The following is a 12557-nucleotide window of genomic DNA, read 5'->3' as shown; positions in this document are numbered from 1 at the left end:
GTGCAAAAAAATAATTGATATAAAAATGGAAGACAAAATAAGAAAATTAGTGAATGTCAATCTCATAGGCAACAAGAATTTTGGCAGAATCAGAATGTGTTCATCGTCTCCGTAGTTAAACCAAAGCCAATCTATAAAAGCCGTGTCACTTCCAGGATGCCCTGTTTGTTTAGTTATGGAAAGGTGCACATAGCTCCAAATGGCCTTGGGCCAAAACTATCTGCTTGGTGGGTGGTGGCAAAGTTTATGAATACTTTTTTGGTGATGGTAGGCTCTGATACAGCTTAATTTTCATAAATTATTTCAACTTGCTTGAAAATGCCAGCATACTGTTCACCGTAAGGCTGTAACAATGACAAGGTGTTTGGAAAGCAGATTCCAAGTCTTGCCCGTAAGTAGCCAACATCTTGTTTTCACATCTGCAGGGTAAAGTTAAGAAGAAGCAGGTACGTTCCAGACTGGTTGTGTTTTGTGCAGCTCGTCAAGATGGGAGCCTTCTGAATTCCATCATCTGTTTCTATCTTCACTGCAGGCTCTACTACTATTTCAAATTCAAGATCAGAAAAATGCTTACTGAAAACAGCAAAAAGAACAGGAAAGCAAAGATACATCAGCATTTATAGTGTGCCCATGTACTTGTGATTTTTTATATTGTGCATTATGTATTTTTTTTCAGTTACCACAAATAACAAATGAAGCCTTTGAATCCTGTCACTGAGCTGTACTACATAATCCTCTCCAAGAGACAGTCATTTATAGAATTGTTAATAGTTGTTAAAAATCTATCATTTTAAACATCTCCCATCCTATCAACATAAAATTGTTTTCCCACAAAATGTAACTAATTGAATTCCAAGTAAAGGTTGAAGTTAAGATTAATGTTTTTTCCAGCTTTCAGGAATCATATTAATGACGAAGATGGCTAGTTGGCCTCAGGTGCCTCAGCGTGTATGTGACCTCCAGTATGATTTGTCTCTTACAGATCCAGCAGCTCCACTCCAGCAAGATTGTAAGAAGCTTATTTGTATTTACATGTGTGTTTGTTAAAAAAAACTAGCTATGAGAATAGAGTGTAATTAGGGCAAAACTTTTATTTTGACTTAAGTTTCATGTACTTTCTAAAGATACAGAAATCTCAGTGGGACTGGTAGTTATAAGTCCAAATGTGATAAGAAAAAATGAAAAGAAAGGGACATTAGTTTTAGATTTGTCTTGTGAAATTGTAGAAATTGAAGTAGACAGATAATTCCAATTCTTTTTAGTAGAGAAAGTAAGAGGACTGAATAAAGAATCTGGAGCTGGATAATTTCACAGGGTAAATGTGGCAAGTGGTGGGCTGATGGGCATTAGAAAATAACTTGAGATGGGGAGGGTTTACCATTTCAGCTCTGCAGACCACTGTTCAAAATACAATAGAACCAGTAGAAGGAAAGAGAATCCAGACAAGAGATTAGGGCAGTGTCATTACCTAAACTGATGTCTTTGATTCATTCCTCTGGAGACAGTCAGTTTACAATTTTGACCTGAACCTACATGTATTTCTATTAACAAGTGAATAGATATTTTATGGTTAGCACAAAAATGATATGGATGTCTTTTTTCAGATCACACAGTGCTTGCCAAATGGGAAGAGATGAGTAATGTTGGTGGTACGAAAGAAGAGGTGGTTAGTATCATTCAGTTACTCAGTTTTGTCTTTTATTACGTAAGTGCCGTCAGTGCACCTCATTCGGTGCAATGTAGGCATTACTTAAGGTTCTTTGCAGTGTCCCTTTGGCCCCTAGCTTCAACTACTTTCATTCCTTTTACTGTATCTCTGTTCATATTGTTTCTGTCATCTTAATGTCCACCCTCTCCTAACAATTGTTTCATAGTGCAACTGTGAGGTTTTCCTCCTGTAACACCTTTCAAACCTTTTACTGTCAACTTCCATTTCAGTGCTGAATGGCCTTAGTTGTCCCAGTGCTTGACATTATGCCAAAAATCTATATAAATAAAAAAAAATTAAGGCCTAAGATAAACGTGTAGTCATGCAATCATTATTTTTGTACATGAACTTTCATGTCAGATATATACTTAGCTATAGTCTCTGACGTTCCCGACAGAATTTCAAATCTCGCGGCACACGCGACAGGTAGGTCAGGTGGTCTACCTTACCCGCCGCTGGGTGGCGGGAGTATGAACCAATCCCATCTTCTATTCAGATTTTCTCTGTTGCCGGGAACGACAACAACTGTTGTAGTTTCCTTTCGATAGATTTTTTTTCAATTCTCGCTTGCCTGGAGATCATTTTGGACTTTTTGGTGACGTATTCGTTCTGTTTGGCTTGGCATACACTGTTTGTGGACCGGTTTTTTACTTTGCGCTGGATTTTACTTGAAATGTCTGATTTAGATTCAGTAACTAAGACTCCTGTTTTGATTAGGGTATGTTCAGTTGAAGGATGTAAGGTGAGGTTGCCGAAAGCTTCGGTTGACCCTCACACTGTGTGTATGAAATGCAGGGGAAATGAGTGCGCGTTTAGTAATCCTTGTTAGGAATGTGAGGGACTGAATAAAGTTGAATATAAGGCTCTTTCTTCATACATTAGGAAGTTGGAGAGGGATAGAGTTCGTAAAGTGTCCTCTAGAAGTTCTAGTAGGTCTAGAGTGAGTGAGTTTGAATCTGACCCTAACATTAATGTAGAATTAGAACCTCCTTCCCAGGTTGCAGCCCCTGCTCCCCGCGCCGAAGCCGAAGATTCGTCTTCGGAGGCGGCGGCTTTAAAGGCTACGATTCAGTCTATGGAATTGAAGATTCGCTTATTAGAACAAGGTAAGAGTGAGAGTGTTGGTGATCAGTGCAGTGCCTCCAGTGTTGTGGAGGGTGTGTCTGACCGGTTCCGTAGTGCCTCCAGGCCTAGACCTCTTCCAGACTCCCAGTTCCAGTGGAGGAGGAAAGTCGAAAGCCGCAGGAGGGCTAGGGAGAGCCCCCACCGGTCAGGCGTACCCTCGGCAGATCCTGAAGTACGCTCCCAGGCTGCCTCGGATCGTTTCAAGAAGGAGATCCTTCGTCAGTGTTTCTCCTCTTCTTCTTCGCCATCACTGAAGCATGGCTGGAACTCCCCGGATGCTTCGCGCCCGTTGAAGAAGGCTTGGAAGGCGCCCTGCAGTTCTTTGGCTTCCAGCCCGGAAGTCTTCCCTGAAGAGGCTTCTTTGGAAGTGAAGAGGCCCAGAAGATCCTGTGATTGCTCGTCTTCTCGCGCTCCACACTCTGCTGCTGCATCGGAAGAAGACCCTGTGGATTCTCCTACTAGAGTCCTTGCGGGACTCCAGGCTCAGATCTCGGCCCTGGCGGACTCTGGCTTTAAGATCTCATAGGAGGAAGGACGTTTCTCTTCCGGTCGAGATCTAGACGCCCTTCTTCAGAGGATCGCTCTCCTCGACGTATGCGATCTCCTCCGTATGGGGAGGATTCGGCCGAGCGTAGGAGCTTGCGTGAGCGGCCCCACTCTCCTGGCTCCCTCTCAGTTTCGTCAAGGCCGGCCAGGGGACGTCGGGCAGGCGCTCCTTGGATGGCGACGACTTTTCTCCGATAGGCTCCCCGCTTCCGGTAAAGCACTCCTCTCCTGTCAAGCATTCGTCTTCTAGTGTGCGTCCTAGCGTAGAGAGACGCTCTGTGCAGAACAGGCTCCTTTCATCGACTCCTTCAAGACGATCTTCTCCTCATCGACTCCGAGAACCTAGCAGGCGCCCGTCTCCGAGTAGGCGCTCGTCACCTGGCAGCCGCTCTCCTCTCGTTTCGGAACATGTGTCTAGTAGGCGCCTATCTCCTGTTAGGCGCTCTTCTCCTTTCAGACGTCAAGAGTCTGGTAGGAGCCATGCACCTGGTAGGCGCCCTTCTCCTGGCAGCCGCTCTCCTGTGGATAGGCGTCAAGAGCCTTGGGTCCACCGTTCACTGGTTAGGCGCTCGTCATTTATGAGGCGCCCTACTCCTGACCGTTCTCCGCTTGACAGGCGCCAAGAGCCTCTCGAAGCGCCCTTCTCCTGATGGGCGCTCAGTGCCTAGTAGCCGCTCTCCTCGCGACAGGCGCCAGGATTCTAGCAGTCGCTCTCCCTCTCGTAAGCGCCCTGTTGCTGGACACGGTTCTTCCCGTGGTAGGAGCCCAGACTCTCCTTTGTTCAAGATTTCTTCTTCCTTGAAGAGGGAGTCCGATCTCAGACAGGCCAGGTCAGATAGGCGTTCTTCGTTTTCGACTCGCCGTTCACCTGTTGACTTGACTTCTCCTGTGAGACTTCATTCTTCAGCTACACGCTCTTCTCCTGGAAGGACCTCTTCTTCTTCAAAGGATCCTCCACGCTCTCCTCTGCAAGAAGGCCAGGATGGCTCGGATGAAGAAACTAATACAATGGCAGCGGTTTCTTCTTACAAAAAGCTAACAGAGCTTCTACTTCAAGAATTTGGAGATTCCCTTAGCCCTACTGCTCCTCCTTCTCCGCACTCGTTGTTTTCCACGTCAAAGACAACGAAGGGATCGTCTTGCGTGAGAATGAAGCCGACCCTGTCCATGAAGAAGGTGCTTAGGAGCTTCGGTTCTTGGATGCTCTCCAAAGAGGAAGCAGGGAAAACGGTGTTTGCTTTCCCACCGTCGAAACTATCTGGACGTACTGGCTTTTGGTACGAGACAGGAGAGCCCTTGGGGCTGGGTCTCCCGTCTTCGGCTGATGCGGACTTTTCAGTATTAGTAGATGCCACGAGGAGATCGGCTCTTAACTCAGCTAAGACGACTTGGGCCATGAACGAGATTGATCACATTCTGAAAGGAATGTTCAGAGTGCTCGAAGAAGTTTTCAACTTCCTTGATTGGTCGCTGGGAGTCTTGGGTAAGAAGGACAAACAGGTTCCAGAGGTCTTTCTCACCAGAAGACCTTCATTGCATTTTATCCTGTATGGATAAGTCTGTAAGAGACGGAGCAGAGCGAATCGCTTCCTTGTTTGGGGCGGGAGTGGTAAAGAAGAGATCCGTTTATTGCTCCTTCTTGACGAAGTCCGTCTCCCATGCTCAGAGGTCTTCGTCACTGTTTTCCCCACTCTCCGCTCAGCTTTTTCCCAAGCAACTAATTCAAGACATCTCGACATCACTTTCAGCTAAGGCTACGCAGGACCTTCTGGCCCAGTCGGGGAGGAAGCCTCGTCCCTCCTTCCCTGTCAAGACGAGAAAGCAGAAATCAGGTGTTCAGGAACCCTTTCAAGGGGCTTCTTCCTCCAGACCCGCTTCGTTTAGAGATGTAGGCCCAACAGGAGAGGGAAGATTTTCTCTAAGTCCGTCAAGACTTCTAAATAAGAAACAAGTCCTTCAGACAAAGGTGGGTGCCAGGCTTTTAAGATTTGCAGAAGTCTGGCCCAGAAAGGGGCGGATTCCTGGACCCTATCAATCGTAAAGAGGGGTTACCTCATCCCTTTCACCTCAAGACCTCCCTTGACGACCACCCCAAGGGAGTTGACGGCCAAGTACAGGGACCCCATCATGAACCAGGCCCTCCGGCTAGCGGTAGATCAGATGCTAGAAAAGGAGGCAATCGAACTAGTAACGGACCTTCAATCAGCAGGCTTCTACAACCGCCTTTTCCTAGTTCCGAAATCCTCGGGGATGGAGACCGGTTTTGGACGTAAGCGCTCTGATCTTCTTTGTAGAAAAGAAGAAGTTTACGATGGAGACCACTTCTTTGGTGCTGGCAGCGCTTCGTCCAGGGGACTGGATGGTGTCCTTGGACTTACAGGACGCTTACTTCCACGTACCGATCCATCCTTCCTTGAGGAAGTTTCTCAGGTTCATGATGGGGGGAAGAGTATATCAATTCAGGGCTCTGTGCTTCAGCCTCTCGACGGCCCCCCAAGTGTTCACGGGAATCTTGAGGAATGTAGCTCAATGGCTTCATTTGGAGGGGGTGAGGATATCCCTGTACCTAGACGATTGGCTTATAAGGGCCAATTCGACTTACAGAAAACCTTGGAATTGACAAGTTCTTTGGGGCTTTTAGTCAATTTCCAGAAGTCAAGTTTAATTCCCAAACAAGAGTGCGTTATCTGGGGATCCGGATGAACTCTCAGAGTTTTCGGGCTTTTCCATCTCAGGAAAGGATAGCCCGGGGACTCGAGAAAATAACAGCCTTCCTAGGGAAAGAAGTATGCACAGCAAGGGAGTGGATGAGTCTGCTGGGGACGCTCTCCTCGCTGGAGCAATTCGTTTCCCTAGGAAGGTTGCACTTGAGACCGCTCCAATTCTTTCTTCATCAGAATTGGAGTCGTCGTTCTCAGGTGATTTGACGTTTCTCCCTGTCCATATCTCAGCAGATCAAGGAGGAACTCGTGTGGTGGACAGATCCCAACAAGTTTGCTCAGGGACTGTCTCTGCAATCCCAGAACCCCAACCTAGTGTTGTTCTCCGACGCGTCGGAGACAGGTTGGGGGGCGACCCTGGGAACCCGAGAGGTGTCAGGTACCTGGGTGGGGGACCAGGTGACCTGGCATATCAACAGAAAAGAATTGATGGCCGTGTGGTTGGCTCTGAAAGCCTTTGAGTCCAACGTCCGAGACTCCATAGTTCAGATCAACTCGGACAACACCACAACTCAGGCATACATCAGGAAACAGGGGGGGACGCATTCCTTCTCTCTGTACAAAACAGCAAGAGACCTTCTTCTGTGGGCCGAAGAAAGGAGAATCAAGCTTCTCACCAGATTTGTACAGGGAGAGAGGAATGTGAGAGCAGATCTCCTCAGCAGGAAAGAGCAGGTCCTTCCCACGGAGTGGACACTTCATCAAGATGTATGCCAGAGCCTGGGGAAGTTGTGGGGCAGGCCGCACATAGACCTCTTCGCCACCTCAAAAAATGCGAGACTGGATCTTTACTGCTCTCCCATCTCTGATCCAGGGGCTTTAGGGATCGATGCACTTTTTCTAGACTGGAAGGGGCTTGATGTGTACGCGTTTCCTCCCTTCAAGATTCTGGGAATAACGCTCAAAAAGTTCGCAGAGTCAGATTCAACGAGGATGACGTTAATCGCTCCCTTTTGGCCGGCCCAAGAATGGTTCACAGAGGTACTGGAATGGTTAGTGGACCTTCCAAGATCGCTCCCCCTAAGGAACGATCTACTCCGACAACCCCACTTCGACAGGTATCACAAAAACCTCCCCGCTCTCAGTCTGACTGGCTTCAGACTGTCCAAAGTCTGGTCAGAGCGAAAGGCTTTTCAACGGCATCTGCTAAAGCAATCGCAAGAGCTAGGAGGTCTTCCACCTTACGAGTATACCAGTCGAAGTGGGATGTCTTCAGACGTTGGTGCAAAAGGAATAACGTTTCCTCTTCCAGTACCTCTGTGACCCAAATTGCTGATTTCTTACTTTTCTTAAGCAAGATGTGGTCTGGTGGTATCTACTATTAAGGGATACCGCAGTATGTTGGCGGCAGTTTTTAGACACAGAGGCCTCAATATCTCAGAAGATAAAGACCTGCATGACCTTATTAGGTCTTTTGAAACAACTAAAAAGCAGTCATCTAGGACACCTAACTGGAATCTGGACGTGGTACTTCAGTTTCTCAGATCGTCTAGATTTGAACCTCCTAATTCAGCCTCATTCAAGGATCTGACCAAGAAGGCTCTTTTCCTTATGGCTCTAGCATCCCCCAAGAGGGTGAGTGAGCTCCAAGCCATTGAGGGCAATGTTGGCTTTAAGGAACAGTCTGTGGTTTGTTCTTTCTTCCCCGGATTCTTAGCAAAGAACGAGAACCCATCAAATCCCTGGCCCAGAAGCTTCGAGATTCGAGGATTATCTTCTCTTGTAGGGGAAGAGCCTGAGAGAACTCTTTGCCCGGTGAGGATATTAAAATATTATCTGAAGAGAAAAGAGCAACTTAAGGCCAATCAAGAGGTCCTTTGGTGCTTCGTGAAGGACCCCACTCGACCACTATCGAAGAATGCTCTGTCCTGCTTCTTAAGAAGCCCTATAAAAGAAGCGCATGTATCTTGCAATGAGAATCAATTTAAGCTTCTTAAAGTGAAGGCACACGAAGTGAGGGCCATTGCCACTTCGCTGGCTTTTAACAAAAATATGTCTGTGCGGAACCTTATGGAGGCAACCTTCTGGAGATGCCACTCGGTTTTTGCAAACCACTACTTGCGTGATGTGAAAATCACTTATGACAAATGCTTCGCCTTGGGCCCTTACGTATCTGCGGATTCGGTGCTGGGACAGGGAGCTGGAACCTATCCTTGTTAGGCTTTTATATTTTTACCCTTTGTTTTGTATTTGTTGGTTATGGTTGTCTGAAAGAGGATGCAGGGAAGCATCTCTTTCTTGTCGTAGTACTAACCCTAGTTAGTTTGGTTAGGTGGTCTGATGGGTTTTGGCTCCTTGCGGTAGTAGTGGTGAGGATCTGTTAAGTAAGCGGACGAGTTCCCTTTGACAGGATCCGACTTGGATTCTACCACACAAGGGGATCAGATATCCCGGTGGTAGATCCGAGAGTCTTTCAGCAACAGGTCACGTCCTCGCTGTAGCTCTCCAGGCAATGCAGACTCAGAGACAGTATCAATGAAGTCTTCTGCCTGAACAGGTAAGAACCAAGGTTTTTATATCCTACAACACCAGTTGTTTCCCTTTTTCTATATTATTTAGCTGTCTCTTACCCTCCACCAAGGGTGCCAATCAGCTAAGTATATATCTGACAGGAAAGTTCATGTACAAAAATGACATTGTTAAACTACAATAAAGTTTTGTACATACTTACCTGGCATAAACTACAATAAAGTTTTGTACATACTTACCTGGCATAAACTACAATAAAGTTTTGTACATACTTACTTGGCAGATATATACGATTAATGGCCCACCCAACCTCCCCTCAGGAGACAGGTGGGAGAGAAAATCTGAATAGAAGATGGGATTGGTTCATACTCCCGCCACCCAGCGGCGGGTAAGGTAGACCACCTGACCTACCTATCGCGTGTGCCACGAAATTTGAAATTCTGTCGGGAACGTCGTAGACTATAGCTAAGTATATATCTGCCAGGTAAGTATGTACAAAACTTTATTGTAGTTTAACAATATCATTTTATCTACATATCAGTTAAGCAGATGCCAGTGTGTTCCAAGTTCCTTTTTTTGTTGTCTATTTAGAAATTTATTTTAACCCCATCATTGTGTTACCCCTGCTATTTGCAGACTCACCTATTTGCAGTATTTTTCACTGAGAAATATTCACAAATTACTGTATTTTTATATCATTTTCTTGACAAAATGTATAAGCATTTTTAGAGGGTTTTTATGGTGTTTGAACCTTGAAAATAGGTAGTTCGAAGCATTTTTAGAGGGGTCTACTATACTCTCTCTTAGCACATTGTATAAAGTAATTGTATTATCATGAAATTCAAAATCCAAGGAAAGGGAGGAGTACAGGTATAGGCTGGAAGATGGAGGATAGCCTTTAAATATTTAAGACTTGTAACATATATCAGAACTCCTATTTGTCAGATTATTTTAGCATGGTGTTAAGTCTTTCATAAAGCAATTTACATGATAAAATTAACAGTTGAGTGTTTTATGCTTGTTGTAGGTCAGAGTTGGCAACGCTATGATGGAAGTCAAAATAAAATGTGAACAAGGAGGCTATCCCATGATAATATCGAACTCCATTGAGGTGGTTATCACTATTGCCTTCAAGAATTCAAATGATGTAGCTGCTGAGGAAAAGGAATTGGATGTCACAATAACACCCAATACTTCAGACAGTGAAGTAAGTGGTCTTATGGTTCGGAAAAATTTTTCCTTGTAACCTCCATTAAAAAAAAATATTTGAGTAGTTTTTTATGTTAGTAATTTTATTGAAGATAATCAGACCATGTTGCACTAGCAGCAGCTTTGTAGTAATAGCTGAACATTCATAATTAGATTGGGCCTCTTTAATCAGGCAATCTTGGGACCTGGCCATTCATGAACTGCAGAAATGCTGGACCACAAATTTATATATATATATTATATATATATATACATATATATATATAGATATGATATATATATATATATATATACTATATATATATATCTAATATATATTTATTATAGATTATATATTATATATAGATATCTTTATTTATTTATTATATTATAATATATATATTTATATATATATTATTATATATTTATATGTATATATATATATATATATATATTATATATATATATATATTATATATATATTATATTATATATATATATATGATATAATATATTATATATATCTAAATATATTATATTATATATATTATATTTATATTATAGATATATATACATATATCATATATATATATATATATATATTTATATATTATATATAATATATATATAAATATATATATATATATAATATATATTTATATATTATAATATATATATATATAATATATTATATATATATAATATATGATATTATTAATAATAATCTATTATTATTATATATATATATACATATATATATATAATTATATATATATTATATATATAATATATATATATATACACATATGCCATATCACATTACAGTGATTCATATACATATATCGAACTACAAATGTCATTTAATATCTAATTCGCTCTACCCCGGAATTAATATATTTTCATATATGTTTAACCGAGGGAATTTATTAACCCTCTAACGCCAATTGGACGTATTAAACATCGACATAAATTGTGTGTCGGGTGCCGATTGGACGTATTAAACGTTGATAAAAAAGTTTTTTTTTAAATTCGCGGAAAAATACTTATAGGCCTACCAGGCGAAAACTTTTGAATCACACGCCTTGGGGGGATGCTGGGAGCTCCCGGATCAAGGCGTTGTTTTGTTTACAATCATTACACAGGCGCGTAAGCACAAATTTCTTTCTTATCGCACTAAAAAGTATCAGTGACTCATCTCAGAAATTATTTAGTCACTTTGACATAATTTTTGCACCATTTTAAATTAGCCGTTACATGGAGTATTATATATGAAAATGTGCGCAATTCCATATAGAATACAACAAAAAATACTCATGATTGTAGCTTTTATCAGTTTTGAAATATTTTCATATAAATAACGGGAAGGGGCAAAATTTCAACTTTCGGTCAACTTTGACTACCGAAATGGTCGAAAAACGCAATTGTAAGCTAAAACTCTTATATTCTTGTTCAATCATTTACCTTCACTTTGCAACAAATTGGACGTCTCTAGCACAATATTTTGATTTATGGTGAATTTATGAAAAAAACTTTTTCCTTATGTCCGCGTGGTAACTCTTCCGATAAATTTTTTCATGCGATTGTTGTAATGTTTGCACCATTTTAAATTAGCCGTTATATAAAGTTTTATATATGGAAATGTGCGCAATTTCATGCACAGTACAACTAAAAACAACCCATGGTTGTAGCTTTTATCAGTTTTGAAATATTTTCATATAAATAACGATAAGTGCAAATATTTCAACCTTCAGTCAACTTTGACTCTACCAAAATGGTCGAAAAACTGTAGTTGTAAGCTAAAATTCTTATATTCTAGTAATATTCAATCATTTACCTTCATTTTGCAACAAATTGGACATCTCTAGCACAATATTTCGATTTATGGTGAATTTCTGAAAAAGACTTTTTCCTTACGTCTGCGCGGTAACTCATCCGATAAATTTTTTCGTGCGATTGTCGTAATGTTTGCACAATTTTAAATTTAATAAAATTATATATATGAAAATGTGCGCAATTTCATGTAGAATACAACTAAAACTGATTGAAGATTGTAGCTTTTCTCATTTTTTAAATATTTGCATATAAATCACGATAAATAGAAAAAACCACGTTCGGTCAAATTTGACTCTACCGAAATAGTCGAAAAACGCAATGGTAAGCTAAAACTCTTACAGTCTAGTAATATTCAGTAATTTATCTTCGTTTTGAAACAAATTCAAAGTCTGTAGCACAATATTTAGATTTATAGTGAATTTAAAAAAAAACTTTCCTTCCCTCGGCGCGTGGATTCTCCGCCACAAATCTCCGAAATGCGTACGTTGCATTCTCGTAATATTTGCTCTGTTCCATATTAGGCATTTCATAAAGTTTTATGTATGAAAATGTGCGCAATTTCATGTAGAATACAACAAAAAATGATTGAAGGTTGTAGCTTTTCTCATTTTCGAAATATTTGCATATAAAAACAATATATAAAAAAATTTGACATTCGGTCAACTTTAACTCGTCCGAAATGGTGTAAAACTGCAATTGTAAGCTAAAAATCTTACATTATAGTAATACGTATTCAATCATTTATCTTCATTTTGAAACAAATTGGAAGTCTAGAGCAATATTTAGATTTATGGTGAATTTTTGAAAAAAACATTTTACGTTCGCGTGTTACAAATTCATGCATCATTTTGTGATAATATTTTCTCTGTGTTGCTTTGATCGTTTTACAATGTGTTATATACCAAAATGATCGCAATTTAGTGTACAATACAACGAAAAAAATTAACTCTTTAGCTTCAACCGTTTTG

General features: G+C 41.3%; 1 protein-coding gene across 1 annotated transcript in view; it reads left to right on the top strand.

Moving 5' to 3' along the window:
- Positions 1 to 888: 888 nt before the first annotated feature.
- LOC135207685 (uncharacterized) overlaps positions 889 to 12557 on the top strand; it is a 42430-nt gene continuing 30761 nt past the window's right edge. The window contains exons 1-3 of the mRNA XM_064239524.1: positions 889 to 1009; positions 1605 to 1666; positions 9596 to 9775. Of these exons, the coding sequence (XP_064095594.1) occupies positions 910 to 1009; positions 1605 to 1666; positions 9596 to 9775 (342 nt within the window). The 5' untranslated portion in view covers positions 889 to 909. The remainder of the gene's footprint in view (positions 1010 to 1604; positions 1667 to 9595; positions 9776 to 12557) is intronic.

This window comes from Macrobrachium nipponense, chromosome 34, assembly GCF_015104395.2.
Source record: "Macrobrachium nipponense isolate FS-2020 chromosome 34, ASM1510439v2, whole genome shotgun sequence".
Taxonomy (NCBI): domain Eukaryota; kingdom Metazoa; phylum Arthropoda; class Malacostraca; order Decapoda; family Palaemonidae; genus Macrobrachium; species Macrobrachium nipponense.
Note: the sequence above shows the minus strand (reverse complement) of the source record. Positions and strands in the feature narration are given on the sequence as shown.